This window comes from Varroa destructor, unplaced genomic scaffold (genome assembly GCF_002443255.2).
Source record: "Varroa destructor unplaced genomic scaffold, Vdes_3.0 BEIS01000002.1, whole genome shotgun sequence".
NCBI classification, from domain to species: domain Eukaryota; kingdom Metazoa; phylum Arthropoda; class Arachnida; order Mesostigmata; family Varroidae; genus Varroa; species Varroa destructor.
The window spans coordinates 41,037,093-41,056,158 of record NW_019211455.1 but is presented as its reverse complement, the minus strand read 5'-3'; the positions used below and the strand labels follow the sequence as shown (position 1 = coordinate 41,056,158).

At 41.0% G+C, this 19,066-nt stretch overlaps 1 protein-coding gene across 6 annotated transcripts in view; it reads left to right on the top strand.

Moving 5' to 3' along the window:
• Nucleotides 1-19,066, top strand: part of LOC111244159 (AMP deaminase 2-like) — a 58,579-nt gene that overhangs the window by 32,848 nt on the left and 6,665 nt on the right. For 4 of the 6 annotated variants that reach the window (XM_022790928.2, XM_086980026.1, XM_086980027.1 and 1 more), the window contains one exon: nucleotides 6,145-6,963. In XM_022790928.2, the coding sequence (XP_022646663.1) occupies nucleotides 6,553-6,963 (411 nt within the window). In that variant the 5' untranslated portion in view covers nucleotides 6,145-6,552. Of the gene's footprint in view, nucleotides 1-1,306; nucleotides 2,903-6,144; nucleotides 6,964-12,498; nucleotides 13,210-19,066 lie in introns of those variants that run through there. The other 2 variants (XM_022790926.2, XM_022790931.2) reach the window with 2 other exon arrangements.

Sequence of the window (19,066 nt, the reverse complement as noted above, 5' to 3'; positions counted from 1 at the left end):
CAACGTATACCGAAAATCTCATAAGATTTTGGTACAGTTTGTTCAGAAAGTTCACCATCAGATTTGAGTCATCAACGTTAAAGTGGTGTGTATTTAAAGCATTTTTACAAAAGCGAAAAGAACGATACCTGTGGGTATTTTCGGATGATTAGATCTTTGGAACACTGTGCCAGTGTCAGGTATTGTACACGTGCACATTAATCCAAATTTATTTGTATAATAGTTCGCTTAAGTGTGTGCCTTGTTGATCTAACAGACAACGGAATACTTTGTCCGGACGGAACGGAAACCTTGTCATGTCTATCTAATTCGTTCGATGCAGTATTTCTAAAATTAAATGTGTGTGTGTGTGTGTGTGTGTTTTTGTTTCACATCAACGAAATCGTATGCATAAGAGCGATTTTCATCTGTGCATTTTATCCCTGAGATTGCTCTTCCAACTCAGTGTTTTCCCTTGTACCACTGCGCTTCGCCATCGATGCACCGTTCTAGTGACTGAATCGATAATATAATTCTTTGAACTTTGATAATTTTGATCCGTGATCAAAGACTATGCGATCCCAATGAGATGAGCCAAATAAGGTTCTACTTCAGCTGAGCCTATGAGTTGTTGGATTCGATCTCGGGCGGTCGCTTTCCATGACAAAACGTTGTTGGCATACTTTGTTATGAGGTAAACTATAACAGAGTTAACTCCATTGGGGTCATGACGAACGCAAACCGCGTCGTTCCCAACCGGGCGCATTTGGCCCAGTTAGAAGTTAGAACACACACAGTGAAGAAGAGAGAGGAGCGGCGTGCATGTCCTTGAGCCTGCCATAGTGCTCAAACTGATTTCCATTCACTAAACAAGCCATCAAGAGTGCCCAGTAGCCTTTCATTGCAGGCTCATGGACGTCACCTTTTTGGTAAAGCGAGTGATATAGCCTGGACCTCTCAGAAAAATGTCCTAACTGTACTTAGAGCGCCCTTTGCGTGCGAACCTTTTGTCGGTTGTGGATGACGTACTTCGATTACTTCGAAGGGAAACTGTACGGTGCGGGGGCTATCAGGTTGACAAGTCCATTGGCCAGTATATTTAGAAACAACGTGTGATTTTTTTTCGGCACATACTTTCGTAGGACGAACGTGTTTTTATGTGGTATCAATAAATACGATTAAGTGCTATGTGCAGCTAAATAGAAGATACGAAGCCTGCGTCTGTTACTGATTTGATCTGTCCCCCATTAAAGCCGAGCGGTGGATTAGCTCGACGAATAAATTGGCTGGCCACGTTTGGCTGACCCTGCCTCACGGTAGCGGAATTGTTTTATTTATACAAGTCGAAAAAACGTTGTTTTTACCAAATCTCAATGTGTAGACTCCACATTCGTATTGAGCTCAGTTTTCGTATATTTGTAACAACACACAAACGCCTAGATAAAGCGACACTAAGCCGTACAGAACCTTTTTAAGCGGTTATCTAACCTAGTAGACCTGATAAGGGTCGACATCGAGATCACGCCAGTGATGTCTCGTTCGAGTTCACGTCAGCGTAGTCCATTTTCCGTCGTCGTCGTCGTTGGTGTTGGCAGTACACAGTTATCGAACAGAAACCAATGATAAGCTAATAGGTGACATGGTGTTGTCGTGCTCTAATGAAGCTACGTCCGTGAAAAGTTCGCCAGAGGCACGGGCCTTGCTCACTCAAATCACCGGCACCAACTAGGCCATTTCAATATCTGCCATAAACTCATTTTCTGTGTCCACTTTGAAGCTAGCGCTCGATTTATAGGATATTCTCGTTAGGCATCTTAGCCATTTAGAAATCGCTATAGTCTTAACATAAAGCCCCGTTAATAAACTTTTTCGAATAATTCCAACTTTTCGAAGCAACGAAGTGCGAGGCGTTTGGAAATCGGACTGGATGGAAAATGGCCAAGAAATTGCAAATCTTGAAGATTGGATGGCAATAGATTGATCCACGTAGTTGTCTCTTCTCTTCTACTTCGCGTGACGATTTTCCCCGTGTTCTTGGGGCGTACGCTCAGTTCTTCGTTTTCGTCGGTTATAAAAGCGTTTTTGACACACTAAGTCTTGTTGGTGCTAGGACCAGTTTCTACAACTGCTGGATGGATCTCGACTATAATTCGTACTGGCTTAATGCCAAGATAATCATATGAAAGAAACTCTGATTGGACTTGACAGCGATGCGGCTTTTCTACGGCGCATGTTGTACATGTTAGGGCCAGCATATGTACAGAGAGAACTACTAATTCTCTGGAAGCGGCATTTTGTTTTCGATAGCTCAAGATCTGATTGGCTCCTATCACGTTTTTGAAGACGGAATTGGGTTCGACGTAGATGACGTGCAAGTGGTTGCTATACGTGCAAGGCCTGGCCATGCGTCTATTATTCGGCTGTTTGTTGTATTCGGCGGTTGTTTGTTTACGTTTGAGTGGAAAGCACTTTGACGTGTAGCGGGTATAATGTGGTATCAATCATGCGATTGTTTAGGTTTTCACGTATTCTGTTTGACACGTTTAAGTCTCAGCACGAAGAAGTGCGCGACACTACATAAAATAGCAATAGACAATAGCCGTTAGTCCTACTGTTTTTCGGGCATTGAAATCCGCCTATCTGAGGATAGTGCCCATCGGACTGTGAAGTGCATCATAGAATTTGAGCAATTGAATTGCTAAGAGCTCGTATCGGTATGTAGTTGTGTCTTTTCGTGTTGGTTACATCAGCTACGGGTGGACTTAGCATGTGCTTGTTTCATAAGAAGACCGGCAAGGTAACAGACAACAACATTTCGTCTAAAGCAAGTCACCTCCTGTCTGCCCGAATGAAGCGACTTGGCAGTGGTCAGCCTTTTATCAGCGTCTGGTCGTCGTCGGCTACCCCCCTAAAGCACGAAAGGGTATTTTATAAAGTCACTATAATGATTATTATCTGAAAACTGGGATAGTCTTCGAGAATTTAGTAATAGTAAATTAGCTTTACTCTATTACAACGATCTCTAAATAACTGCGGGTAAACGATACTGTTCGTAACATAATATCGAGGAGCTTAATAAATGGGTCTTCGTTGTTCCCATTTCCAGGATGTTGTCTACTTAGCGAAGCAAATTCCAGATACATATGTACACAATCATGTTTTACTTATATTTATAACCTTAAATTTTGTTCCGATAAAGAACAGTGCACGTCTAGAGTTTGCATAGCGAGCACTGAAAACCATACGTGGCCAATAAGAATAAAGCAGAAATATAGCTTACATAAGGTGGGCACTTATGTCGACCTTATCAATAATAGGAAATCAGGAATTTGACTGTTTGTCGGTATTTGTAAATAAAGTAGAACCCTTTTTTTTGACTTAGGGCTTTACTGATTCAACAAACGGGTTCTAATCGTTGATGACGTTTTTAAGCATTACTCTACATAAAATGGTTATATTTATTTTTGTTTTTGTTCGGAGTTAGTTGATGTATCGTTGTTTTCCTGGAGAAAATGCCCATTGATATCAAAACAAGCTTTGCTTTAGAAATCGTCCGTGTGGAGCAATAGACGCGTCATTTGATCTTAACCAGGGAACTTAACTAGACCTGTTACTAGCTTATCGATGTTTATGATATTCCCTGTCGTCCAGTCCTTGGTGATCAGAAGTATTGATTTGTGTGAAACCTATGGAAATTTATGTTTGGAAATTTCTATGGTCAGTACCGCAAAAAGGCTAGCAATTTTATCTGCTCTTTGGCTGAGGCGAGACGAGAAGCCAAGAAGTGCGACTGCTAAGTGAATCTTAAAAATTAAGTATGAATAATGAAGTACTGATTATAGAATCTTTTGTTATAAGCAGTGGTCCGCTGATCATGCTGTGACTGAGATCAGAACAGGTGATCCGGTGTGCGGATATATTTCTAATACAACTGTTCTGACAACCACCTAAATAGGGTTCGTTTATATCGACATGATGCTAGCTCAGGTGGACACGTGACTTTTTGCTGCCTAAGTTAATACAAATTATGTTTTCATCTCTAGCTCTGCCTTTGTTGATCTATCCTTTACTGAGAATTCAATATATGGCTCAACTATTTTCAATCTTGGCCTAGCAAGACGTTTTTGCATTGCTATGAATACAATGCGATGAAATAAACAATGACCAATTTCAGATCTGTACTGAACTTTCTAGTTATGTAGCTTTTTTCTAGTTTTTTTATCCACCTTAAATGAAGCTGGAACATTTTCGTAAACGAATTCCGTCTAATACAAAGCTGCAAATTAGGCCATAACATCAAAGGGAACGCATTGTTTGCTTTAGGACAAAAAGCTGTGAGATCTACCCTAAGAGTGTGATGTCAAAGATGAATATATAAATTGGCTATTTCATTTTTGTCTATTGTATAATTGGCCTTGTATCGCGTTGCGGGGGTACGCTTATGAAGAGTACAGGGTCCAAAAAAATCTTAATGACAAGCTCTTCACTAAGGCCGGCGATACGACATATCACAAGCGAACGTTAATTTGGGAGCGCTATAGCTGTGGCCGAAGTGCCCTTGGCGTATTAAAATGCAGCAAGCACATTAACGTAATTCCAGTCGGGCTTATGAAGTTTTCAATGATAAACTATTTTTTAACCTACAGTGTTATATACAGATATAGAATGGGAACTTGGACAATTGTAGTTCTGAAGGTGCCGGTAGTCAATTTGTTTATACTTCTTGGGTTCTAATTAAATGGAAGGACATGAAGTTTTAAAAATCACTAACTTCATAAAATTTCCCGATCATGTCATTATAAGCAGTTACTTATTCTCGAAGCAATCTGGCCGTACCGAGGTCCTTTCAGAAGTCGAAACTGGAATTCTATATTGAGGAATCAAAGGTACCATTATAAATTGTAACTTCATTTAATGTTCTAACTTGTGAAATTGGATTTACAATGCCATCAAAACATTTTAATCTAATTCAAGTGTATGCATAGTTAAAATGTATTATAGACAGAAAAATGATAAGTAAAAGAGTGCTCCTTTCGCAACCGAGCCTTTGCACATGACCGGCAAATAGCTGTTACCAATTTCGTATTGACAGGGGTGCATAAACCTATAATACTTCGTCAAAGAAATCCTTCGTCTCTCCACAGCCTTCGCGCGCCCATCAGCGTCATCACATGAAATTTCCTTCTACGCATTCTGCTCGGTCATAGCGACCACATCGAGTTAGGCAAATCAACATTAATCCAAACGCTATTCGGTGCTCCACATCACAAATGCCACCTTGATGTTAGATGTCGACAAATGATGCCGTGTAGAGGACCAAGTGACCCACGCCCACCACAGGCTATAATAGGACTTTTCGATCTCTACCTGTCCGTCGATGCATTCAACTCACTGAACGTCTGCAACTATTTAAACTAAAAACAGCCTAATAGTCCGGTCGAACTGCGGAGAAGTTCCCTGAACATCATCGGGCCTGAATTCTGTCTGGCTTAAATCTTGCACAGAACACCACTTACACCCTAAGGTCGCCACCGTTGCAGCCCCGGTCGAAAAGGTCATTGGTGACTGGGTGTGAGGATATCCTGTTTGAGCAATTTGAACCGAGCTATAAACTGGCTTTCAGCAGTTGCCTCCATTGTGCTCCTGAACTGGAACAAATGTTACGAGTGCCGTGACGTAAAACATGAAAATGATATTTATTTGGGTTCTAATAAGTGCGCTTACGTGATTATCGCATAATAACTATAGAGTTACCGATGTTATCGGATTGCTTATTTTTATCGGGCTGATCATTGCGACAAGTAGAAATTGTAGAAAACGGTAAAGGCGAAGACGTGCGGAGACAAAAGTCATGGGATTTTTGTAGCCAGTACTGGCTATGGACTACCTAAGGGTCAGAATTTATATTTAAATATGATATCGTTGACTGGTAACAGGACTGTGGAACGTCTCAATAACATCAGTCATTAGCATTACAGAAGCATGGGTGCAGAGAACATATTAATAATACGTAGTGATACTACCCTCTTAATGACTTTCATAGCCGTTACTGTGATTACCTTAAAAAGCTAAATGTGAACTTAATAATAAAATTATCCAAAAATTACTTATATATTGATTTAGCTGTTTATTAAGCATACAGTAATGTTTTTATGTTGCTTCCAGATGCTTGGCCATCAACCTTGAGACGGTGTCGAACCAAGACTTCCCGAACTTTCCAAACCTGAAGTCCTCAAATAGACGACTCAACAGACAGCGTTATCTATGAATCTTTTTCAAAGCACAGCTCGTTCGACATACTCGTTGGTGTCCTTCTAGGAGTGCTTACTAATGTTATATTATCAACAGCCGCAAGTATCTCAACACAGGTAGTATTCCATATGACGCGCTCCATTTTTACCTCACTCTGCACAATTCTAAGACACGACTAAGGAACGAAAGAGGTTGGCTAAGGACCCAGTTCTATTTCACTAAAAGAGCAACTAAGTTAAAACAGCATAGCACGTAAGGCGACAAAAAAAACAACCGTTTTTATCGGCTCACAGCTTGAGCACAATTGAGCAGAAATCGGCAATGTCTGAAACGAGCACCTCAATGTCGGAATCGAGTTCGAAGACTTGCATGGATGCTATATCTCCAAAGAAAAGACACCCAAATATAATGGCGGGTGAACGAGGCGATGAAGATCCTAATCTCTCATCCAAATCGAGTGAACTTTCAGTGGATCCAAGTGAAACCGATTCGCTGGTGAAGCTTGCACCTTTGCCTACCGAAGTCAACTCAAGCGGAAGCAGTTCAGATGCGGCCACCTCGAAGGCTCAGGCCTGTGCAGGTCTTTCTAACTGTGTTTTGGAACTGTGTCCTACTTGCAACCCGGACAGTAGTCTTTCCACTATCATTAGCCCGACGTATAACTGCTGCAAAAACGGCCCACTTCATCACAAGGAGAGAAGCGCACTGCATAAGCACAGCAGAGCCGTTCAGGTTAGTAAAAGGATAACGTATCCATGTTATATCAAGTATACAGTCAAAGAAGAAAATCGTTTTAATTTCCAAAATGTAATTTACCATAAAATTCTGACACTTACAAAGGTTATAAGTTAATATAGCATAGAAATAAATCTTTGGTAGCTGATGTTATCCCGCTAAACCGTGCTGGTCTTTAGGTTTCATAGCTAAAAGGTTGTTGGCAGCTATGCTAAACCTAACCTTCATAGGTAAGCTGGAAGAAAGAAAGCCACGCGTTCACGTGTACCGTAGCCTGTATGAGCTCGTCGGAGCCACTCGAGTACCTGCAAATCATCTGGGGCTATGATTACACAAAACGTTGACGGATTTTGCATGTCAGATAAATGGGTAAATATATCTGACAAAGGGACTACAACAGAAGATGTTTTGACAATTTTTACCGAAATAGTTGAATGACAGCGAACTAACAATAACGTAGGCTTTCCGGCTCGACACCTGACGTCTAACGGGCCAGATTTGGAAAGTTGCTATAACTGCAAAATGTAGAGGCAAAATAGTAGCTGCATTGGCGTAGATAACCCGGGTTCGGTATTTCTCAACAATTAATTATACTGCACATATGGGCCTATATTAATGTCAAGCATAAAGTAATATCAAGGCGTTCTTAGTGCTATGGTTTATCACTTTGTTTATCCAGTTGGCATAAATATGTATGTTTTTTTTTGTATTTAAGCCACCTGCGCGTTCCATTTATGAAGCCTTATAATCGGGTGTTAGTAAAAGATAGCGAGGTTACCACCGAATATGTTCCACTTTGTGTAGCGCTGCGGGTTAAGATACAGACCGGCTGGACATTAGCAATCAAAGCAAAAACAGGTCTTGAATCTCTGTCATAGAGAGAACGGCACAATGCCACGAACATGTATGCAGCAGTTGTTATAAACTTCGAGAAAGACCGACAAGAGCAACAATTGAAATGTTTATTTTGAACATTTACCGAGCCATGCTGTGCTGACCTTACTGGGTCACCTTTCTTGGGGCCGGCAGGAAATAGATGATTCGATCGGGATATGGAAGAGGAGGAGCCCGGTAGCCTTAAAATAGGACGAAATTTAAAGCAAGTTTAAACAGCGGTACACTGCTGTCCTCCTGATGGACTTTTCAGACTCATTGAGCAGTTAACGTTGCGTAAAGTTAGAACATACAACGCACAAGATTTCCTACCCACTATTTATACAGTGTAAATGGTTATCTTCAGTTTTTGTTTGCATATAATTAATATTTAAGCTCCAGACAAATCTGCATAACATTTTTTCCTTGAAAATGACAATAAATTACTGATAGCTGTGGGCAACTACCTCACAAATTTCAGCTTTTAAACTTTTCAGGGTCGTCGTATATTTTATCTCGCTTTCACAAAAAAGTCCATTGGCATGAGGTTCGGGGAACATACAGGGTGTTCTATGGCACCCCTTCGTCCGATCCATCTGTTTCGAACAGTCTCATCAAGATATGCTTTTGTATTACGTATAATAGTACAGACACGCATAATATGTACACATGTAGTAATACGTAGATGCTTCGTTCTGTTATAAATATAATTCGCTATGTTTACCAAAATCTTTCTGAGTGCTTGATAAAGCAGACGCATGGCGGTGAATTCAAGTGACTGGCACAAGTTAACTGTATTGCCAAAAAAAATAGGTCGATCAGCCCCTTGCTTGAATTACCGCACCGCGTTGTCCTGCTAAATTAAAATGGTGCATCTGGGTACCATCTGGGTTGACGGTTGGCCAGAGAATGTAATGATGTAGATTGTACCATTAAATTTTACATGTAGCTGTATAGCTTTCAACAGTCTTTCCGAACCGAAGACCACGTCTTTCCTGGTACGGTTTGCAGAATGGTTTTGCGCCGGTTGGATCGTCTTCATTAGTAGCATTGATTATTGTTGGCATGGAATCTTTCCATTTACAGTGTCCTAAAAAGCGGTAGACCCTTGATCCAGTGATGCCAAGCTTACAATTCCATCATCTTAGATACTTTTGGCATGTTTTGCCAAACAACTTCCTATACTCCTTTTTGCAGTGATAAAGTTCGTAGATGTCCATGGTTTTCGGAGTGTTCTCTATAAATACGTTCTCACTCCTGTATTTTATCCGCTTAGCTAAAAGCGCGTAAGTGAATCCTTTAGAACCTTTCTACAATACTATTTATGTAATTTTTTTATATTTTTATAGTTTCGATACCGCCTTAAAATAAATTTTCCTCATTGAAAGAGTGTTCATCTATGATTTTCGCTTGTGCTCTGAAGGCGAAGACAAATAAGGTTATACATGTGTTGTACAAGAACATCCTGTATGGACGTTTAGCTTGCAATGCTTTAAGCGGTACTCAGAACAGAGTAAACTATTGTCATTTTCTAGGATATTTGTATATGTTACTAGCGTATATGTACGAAGATTTATCTGGACGCCTCTAATGCATGGACCGCCATCTTGATTCGCTTGGTTGACCTGGTAACCGAAGGACTACGAAAGATCGAGTGTCCTTCTATCGACTGAACAGTAGATTGCCTTCTGAAGCACTTGAGCTGCCGGCTAATTACCGTCAATAACAACAATAGCAGCTGAAGTAACAGTAACACTATGTTTCTCTTACATGAGTTTGGACCGGTCCATACAATGTCTGCTTTTATCAACGAATGGGAAAGATAATTGTCTTTCCAATATGACCCACCTTAGTATCTATTGACTGCGCAAAAACTATTACGACGAATAATTCGTTGCAAGTCTCGACGGTTGCGTAGGGGCCTTTAGCTTCGCTTCAAACAATTTCATTCTGTATATGGCTTTGTTCAGTTACATGTTCGGATAAATTAGAAACCCACGGCGAACTTCTTGCATAAATCTGTCCTTTAATAGTTATAGGATAAAGTTATAGGATAGTTATAAACAAAGTTGACGCCATCCAACCATTTGGCACTTTTGTTCCATGTTTCGACATGTACATATCTATGTATTTTCGAATAACTCGAATAATGAAATAAGCTTGAAGTGACCAAAAAAATACTGCACAAAATCAAGCAAAGAGCCTAGAGAATATGTTTCGCATCAAATTGTACGACCCATACCTCCGCCCCGTACGCTTTCTTCTGTACCCCATCAAGCTTCGAATTGTATTTCTAAATGGCTCTGAACGCTCAGTGGCATCAATGCGTGCAACTAAACATGTACGCCATTCTTTCCACGAACGAATACAACGCCACCGATGTATTCTATGGCGGCTGCTCTCTTCGCAATCAACAACAGCCTCGCCACCGCGAGGGCATCTTTCTGGACGGTTTCTGGGTGCGATTCCGAAAGTCCCCGCTTTTCAGCTAGACTATTGACTTACATGACAGGGACCGCTGACCACACCGCAGAAGGCCAGTTATCATGTTGTCCTTTTTAAGCGAAGGCTAAGGATTACGGTAGCTGCCCCAGCGGACCTTTGCCGGCATCGGTGGGCCGATTACTTTAAAAGAGGTCGATGGCCGTGTTTTTCTCAGGCGCGTTCTACGATCCCGTTTAGTTCCTTTAATGTAACTACCTGTTTTGTTCTGGTTAACAGCACAATATAGTAATTTTTCATAAATGTACGGACTGTGTTTCTGTTCAGGAGTCTGCATATATACAATAGCCCCTGCAAAGCTTAGAAAGTTTTTTATCTTAGTTTTTTTAGAAGTTCATTTGAGACTGTAGTGTGATGATGTGAGACGATTCTGTAATTGAAAATATCTTCGAAATATAGCGTAGTTTGTAGCTTCCATTACGAGGAACACATGGGGGATTGCAATCGGTATTTGAGTGTGAAACGGTGTCTATTCAACAATTTCTACTTCCTCTCACACAGGATATCCAGGTGTGTGCGTTAAGCGTTCTAAATAAAAGCATATCAGTTAGGGAACACCTTTGACGAAAACCGGTGGGCGCACGTAAGTAAACGAGTTGTTGAAATGACAAAGACGAATCATACGTAACTATCACGCTGCAGACTTGTTGCCGGCGTATCGCCGATCAAAATGCAGTTTCGCCCTCTCTTGCCTCTGCGTTCGTGTTCAGTACGGATGCGCCCGCCATGCCTGCTCAGGACTGATGCAGACGGCAGGGGCTGTTTTTGTAAAGAATTTGTTTTTGTCTGAACAGAGAATGGCGAAGGATGAAGAGCATGTAGAAGAACAATTAATTGTAATTGACTGTAACGTTGTGGTAATGACGAGTGGGAATAATTCTCCGCCTATTTGCCTGTAACGATAGTCAAATGATATTGATCTTATACGGTGTACAAACGCAGTCGGCGTCCCGGAGGTCTGATCATGAATTTGGGGCAATTTTTCTTTTTTGGAAAAATTTAGGGCAAATTGTCTAAAAATGAAAAGCTAGCCTTTGAACAATAACCCTTTTTCTTTGTTCGCGGTCAGGGCATAAGGGGTATTATGCGCTTATGAGTATATATATATATATATATATGTATATATATATATATATATATGCTGAGATGAGGCAAGTTTTGGTTGAGATACTGTAAATAGAATTTTTAAACCTTATACCAGCTAAATGGCTGCTAAATTGTCGCATCTCATTAGGACCTTTATGCATTATCTCAAAGCAAGACCAAGTCGAAATCATCAATTGGTTCTGAAGTTGACGCAAATAAATTTTCCCTTAATATTTTTTGTAATTTACCTCTTATTCGGTAATATATCGCGAACTGGGTGCATAATCAGCGTCAGCTGAACCGCGTGCTCTTATAGTGGTGTGTTTGTCTTTCAAAAACCAACATATGTGTAAGACAATGCCGTTGATATCGATTTAGACACCGATTAGTAAGCGTTCGAGCGCGCTTTGTGCACCCTCACGTCACGGTCATCGTTGCCACCGCCATCATTTCCCTAATCATCATACAGTTCTTATTGTGAAGTCGCAGGTATGTTATTCTGTATGATAATCCACATCCTCCACTCTTTTCTCAGAGACAAGATTTGCTTCGCTATCTCCGTCGGTACGATCCATGGCACGGGTAGCGCAGAATTGGCGCCCAAAAATTTGCCGCCAGCGTGTCGTGGCGCTGTCAGCGCTTCAGTTGAACTTTTTTGTGTTTACCGTACGTAGTTTTTTCATCGAATCTCCTTGTTATTCTCTAATAAGACCGAAAGCGCTGTCGTAGCCGATACGTTAAGGAAATGACAAGACGCATTCGTCTCGTGGCACCGATTACATTTTACCAATGAGTTAATCAATGAAATCTAGGGAGAAATATCGTCTTCCAGCTTGAATTGGCAGTTGTATATACAGTGGGTATTATTCTATTTGAGCTCAGCCAGTATGCTGGCTTATCTTATTCGCACGCTGGGCTTATTTGAGACACTTTTTTATTTTCCCAAAATTTTTTGTGTTCGTACGTAAATCAGCAGTCTCGTGATAACTAACTTATAGCAGTTTGAATCGATATGTTTCGTATACTGCATTTTGTAGGCTTTCCACTGAGAAATGTCTTATCTCAGCCTACTTTCTCCCCTTACATATATATGTATATATATATTTGGGTATCACAAGTCACGTGCAAGCTTGTTTATTAAAAAAAAAAAAAAGCCTAACGAACACGTAAAGCTTCGTAGTCTTGATGATATCGATGATTACATTGATGGTACCGCTAATTGAGCATGTCACGTCTTAAGATTGAACGAATTTTTGTGGTGTTTTTGGAGGGTTCCTTTTTCACTCTCAATTTTGTCTAAGCGCCGCGTTATATCTGCTCGCGGTTGCCGTAACTCTCATTCCCGGAACTGATTCTCGTCTTGAAATGCGTTTACAACGAAACAGAGCGACATGCTTGTCGTTACTTTGTGGACGGGCTTGGGTCTGTGCTGAGTTGTGACGAGGTACAGTAATACGGTGGGCAAAAGATCTCCTTGGATGTCAGACTGAGCCAAGGGCAACTGACAAGTTGGGTTATCTGGTTGTGGTGCCTGCGATCCTTGAGAAAGTTAGAGCCAATGAGGTAAAGCAACTGTGAAGGACATAGGATCGTCATTTGTTCGCCGTTTTGTGTGTGCCGCGGTGGATGTCCAGAAATCGGCAAATGTGCACTACACGAATTGGTTTAAATTTTACATAAAGTCCGGAACGTGAATATGGTGGCGTTGTAGATATTGCTACCCGTTGCGTTGAGATTTCCAGAATGTCCGATCACTCCAGAAATCCAGTGCTGGACGATGAAGTAAGTTGTAAAAAACAAGATACGAGGAACGATGGTCAGCGTCTAAGTAATGTTGAGCTTGTTAGTTAGCTTTGGGACAAGTTAAATGATTACTCGTTTGTTCATGACGTAATTGCGTTGCCGTTGATTACTACTTCTTGAGTAGGATGAGCAACTGTCAGTGGGCACTATGTGGCCACCGCTAAGTAAAGTTAAATGATATCCGAACGATTAAACTTATTATATATAATCATTGTTAACAGAATTGCAATTTTACAACTACAAGAGTAAAAGTCAAACGGCTTAAACGTGTCTAAATATATATAGAAAATCTATCAAGTTTTTTGGGAGAGACCAATGTTTTTCCCAAAGGCACAAAATAGAGGGCGTTGAGCTATACATGATAATATGGCTTTCTTTTCAAATTCATTTCTGATTTAGCTGCACCACTGTTGCTTTGTTTCGGGCATCCTTTTAAAGACCAGTGATAATTAATCAAGGTCAATTAAATATGTCTCTATGAATTCTCTGGGAACATAACAACATCTTTCAGAGTAATACGTCATTTTCATATCTAATTCGCTATCAGATGCAAGTAAATATGACGCAAAGACTCTATCATACTTCTTTATACTATAGCGTCATTGTATCTTTTCCAATTGTATGCGAAAAATTCATAGTTTTCTCAAAATAGAAAATAAGCAACGTTTATGTAAAATGCATCTTTCTCAGATGCTGAAAGATATCTTTGGAAGACATATTTTTTTTTATATATGTGGCTTTAATAGTCGATTTACTGCGACGGCCGGTCGCCTATAAGACAAAACGACTAAGTCCTAAAAGATTCCTTTTTTTTGAAACTTCGTTGTTGGCCCGAACCTGTTTCTCAATACCTTTTTTTCGACTATCAGCTACCAACCCGCCGACCCCAAATCTAATCTGCGCTAACAGCCATCAGCGATTAAGATGTTTGCTCTATTTTTCAGTGACGTTCCATTGGGTCCTGTTTGACGTCTATCTTCTAATTGTCTCGGTGCCTCTCGAAACATGGCTGAGGAAACTCATCTGTTGGTCGTTACCCGGCAAAAAAACTCTTTACCTTGTTTGTCCATAGCGTATCTGGTTTATGATCCTTCGTTCCGTGTTGAAGCGGATCGCTGGAGAGATTAACGGGATATGCTGGAGGCATCGAGGGGAAATTTGCAAATGTCATACTCATCGTGGTCAATAAAATGAGGGAACCATTATTTGGCTAGATGTAAAGACGCGCGGTTAGTGTGGGGGGCGGGAGTGTGGATAGCTGTTAATGTTGATGGTCGCCTGTTTTTCATTGGAGACCGGTTACTTGTAAACCATATAAGCAGAACTATTGTGTCATACTTTGCATACGCATTCCACGCACACGTATACCTTTACGAATTGTGCAACTTGATATGGTACAAACAAATTCATCAACTGCCTGCTTTTTTTTTCTTTAGTTCTGTCAAGTTCCGTCAACTACGACTGTGGGACCAAATGTTGACATTATCAAAGAGGCACTGATGCCTATTGAAGAACCATGCCTTCCTACAAGTTAACCTCCCTCCATAGCATTGGTACTATTGTAGCATCGGCGTACATGTTGAACTTACAGCCTCCGACCGTCTCCGACTTAAGCGGCAGTTGTGTGTATATATATGATATGGTGAAAATGCTGAACTATATGTGATTTGCACAGTTGTTAACAACGCCCGAACCTCAACACGCAAAACGATCTTATTGTAACGTCTTGTTTATTGTTGTGATAGCGCGTATTGCTACGATTGTTGTTTCCGTATTGTTCAACGATCACGAAGTGGTAACAGACGATGTTGATACGTAATTTACCGTATCGTTTCTAAGCGATACAAACTGTTCGTACTTCGCCTTCGCATTTAGACGGCTATCGCGGGTTACAGGTTCAGGTCCGCAGAACATCTGGTTAATAGCGATATTTTTGCGTCGTAGCAGCGGGGCGGACACGTAATAATCTGTAGCGTACGAACGAGCTGGTACGATGTTCGTATGCGGGAGCAGTGGCGTAACATGCCGTTTAGAATGTGATAAACAAATGGGTCGGCTGTATGTTAGGGCTGCGAAACATTACGCCGTCTACAAGTAAACAAGATATTGATTCGACTGCTTTAACCAGAACAGAATAATGATCACATTATTCTGTTCTGGTTAAAGCATATGCGGAAAACCGACGCCGGGTCATCACCCTGACCCAGGCGTCACTTTTACCGTCGCTAGAAGCAAAGCAAAGTTGAAAAGTGGCTGAAAATGCAGCAGAGTGATTTCTTTGAACGCTTGTTATTGAAACCCGATAGGACCGCTGAAACGGACTCATGAGTAAGTCCGTTTTAGCGGTCCTATTGTTCAAGTATTTTAGCATGAAGGGGGTAGTTTCGAGTGACCGATGCCTCACTATCATGCGGCCTGTTATAAAGGGCAATTTGATGCAGGTCTTGACATGTCTTTTCGGACCGAAAAGGACCTCCCGCAAACGCAACCATACCGTCATCCTCCCTGGCTTAGAAAATATAGTTACCAATCTTAGCTACTGGTCGTGTCTAATTTTTTTTTTAATGCTTTTCCCGCCCTAGTCTCTTAGCGTGCCATTGTTTATTCTGATGTTATTATTATGGACAGTAGGTCGAATTCGTCATTGGAATAACAAGCGCCATGCATGGCGAGATGCGAAGAGACATTAGAGGTGGTTGTTATAGGCCAACAGCGGTGAATATCATTGCAAAAATAACAGCGTCAAACATCACTGACCGTTGAACCCTACGGGCTCTGGCGAGTCGTTATAATGCGATCACATAGATAAACGGGCAGTTTTTAGACCGCCTTAGAAGGAAGCTTGCCTGGTCTGTCTCGATATTACCCTATCGCATTTTACGCACAGATATAGTTATATATAGATATAGAGCAGAGTGAAAATCAACCGAAGTCGGACCCCGAGGCAATTTCGATGGTGAAACATTGTTTACGGTTTAAAACCTACAGGAGATAATGAGCTTTTGGTAATTAGCTATTCCCGACTGTGTATTCAGTACATTTCTGCAGACCGCATTTTGTTGATGTTCTGTTTAACTTTTATTAAAAGTTAAAAGGCTTGGTCTTCTGAATTTCGAAATAGCCTCAAATATGCAATAGTTTTATAATTCTCTGAATTGTGAGTGAATATGCCGCTCATGAATTGGCCTGTAAGAAATTAGGCCTATTCTGTAAAGGGCGAACCATCGGCCCGTCGTGTAAATGTCGTATTGTGAGACGTGAGACGAAGGAAAAAGGTTTCGCAGTTGCTGCTGTCAAAAGCTAAAATTAGGAGCTATAGCTGGAAACATATGCAATAGTCTTGGGCTGTGATACTTTTCAGTGGTCCAAAATGAATATTCTGTATTTGCCACACTCTGCCAGCTATGAATATTAACGCATACAGATATCTACGAATAGCATGTAGAAAAAACCGGCAACAGCAAAGCTTTAAGCGAATGACGTGTCAAGAAAGGCTAATACCGAAAATAGGTTTAAGTGTTTAGGTGCGACGCGCTGCCTAAAGTTACTATGACCTATAATGAAAAGCTCTGGACCACTTTGATTAACTGACGACATCCGTCAGACGTTTTTGTACAACTGAACGCTAGGCACTCGAAACAAGCACCTCGGTCGCCAAATAGAACAGCCCGCTTTGGGTAGCACAGCCATTCAATAATGAAAAAATACAGGTTGTAGAATAACATTGATTATGAAGATGAACGCGTCACCATCGAACTGCTGGCAGCGTAGATCACTGCAGATTAAAAGATGCAGTTCTTATCTCTTTACACAGAAACACACACGGGACAGGTAATTTACGAGTGGTGTGGTGGTATGCCCTCTGTGCATATCAGACCCAAAACCTTCGAAACATAGTTGATTAGCTATAGATTATATGTAGTTGAAAGTGAGCTAGAGTTAAAAAGTGTACCAGATTTATTTTCAATCTGACAATTCTATTTGTTCGAAGTGGCTATTCTTACATGGTTTTGACACACGCATACATTGCGGGAAATGTAACGAATCTCGAGCCCCCAAATTAAGGCTGATAGAAGCTGTCATAATATGCTGGTGTTTCTTCCCGAAATGGTCATGCTGTCTTGATGATTTATTCATTCATCATGATTCAGGTGTTGCCTGGAGATTTGGTAGATAATGAACCGCCGTATGATGACGTGATTGGCCTCCTTTGCCCCAATCGGTTGTCGGCAAGTGAATTTAACATTAACGTCAAAAATAGGCCGTACTAAGCAACGTTGCATCTGGTCCATTAGCTACCTGCATCATTTAGATAGCATGTCTGGTTGATGGCCTGCGATAAGTTGCGGCTCGGATGGCTCATTATATCATTGGAATCTGTGAGTCAGGCCATCTTGAATGAACACGTGCCCCAGTTCATTTTGGGCGACTATTTTTGTCATGTTACTAATCGTCGTTTTCATTTTACGACAGAAATGACCTCGACCAGCTCGAGCAACAGGCGGAATCCTTTTAAATGTATATTGTTCATATCTATGATAAAATATCTGCTATCTCATCTATGCGGTAGCGGGTGTCTCGTGAACAGCTATCCGATCGAGGGTGTACTCGTATATTGTGTGTGTTGCGTGATAGCGGTGACTCACTGTGAGCTTGCATTCTATAGCGGCCCAGTTTTTTGCCCCCGCAGCAACCGACTGGGACTTTAAAGTAGTTTAGCGTTTTTTTTCTGGCGGGATGAAATGCCGTTATTGATAGCTGTTCAGTGGTTGATCGTGCTGCATGTAGGACCGCACACACAGGTTGCGGGTTGCGAAGGCAAGACGAATTGACATATTTATGGGCTTAACATTGTTGCGTAGCTGACAACGAAGATAACCCGCCAACGTAGGCAATGGGCAGAAGCGACTCTCAGACGAGCAAGGAAGCAGCCGTCCTCGCGTCACTTGGACCTCGCGAGACCCGCGGCATTCAATCTGAGTAAACCTTCTTGCAATAGAATTCATGCAGCCTTTTGACGTAGGTTTGTTATTCCGAAAAGGCGTCAAGAGCGTATAATGTCTGCTACGAGGACGTTTTTGTGCAAGGAAAGACATCGTTTAGAGGCTGAGATATCATTCCGCTACACACTATGCACATACATTATTTTTAGAAGAGTATTCGAACATTATACCAAGAAGATTTCTGCTATTTTAAAGTTTTTTTTTTTTTTTTTTATTATAAAAATATAACAGTGGTAATTCGTACACACGTGTTTTGAATACGCCTGTTTCATATTGTATCTCAACGTCGGTATCGCTGACGGACACTTGATTTAATGTGAGCAATTTCCTCCTATTCGTGTGTGGCAGGGCGCGTATTTGCACCGCTGTAGGACCATCGTCCTCTGTACCGTTGTTTCGAGGCACTTAATATTTTGTCGTACTTTTTTCTTCCAAAGTAACCACGGTCACACCAAAATCAGATCGATGATTTCGTGAATATATACCTTGCTAGTAGGCTTGATAGAAATTAGCTCTTTCCACAGATGTTTCAGTTTCGCCTTTTCTTTCGCCCTCCTGACATGCTTCACTTGATATATTTATTTATTTATTATTTAATGATACTTTTAGTGCATTATATGCTAATAGAATGATTTAGACCAGCAACCCCTTCATATTTTTATTCATGAATAAGGAGCCTGGAACCATCCGCCGTCGACATATCCTACACGACAAATATGATTAAATTCTAAGAAATATTTTATCAAACCGTCTCCATAAAACCTATTCCCTGTGCCGTAAAATGTCAAGCTCCACGCCGTTGGGGGTTTGAAAACTCAGGTGAATGTCGACGG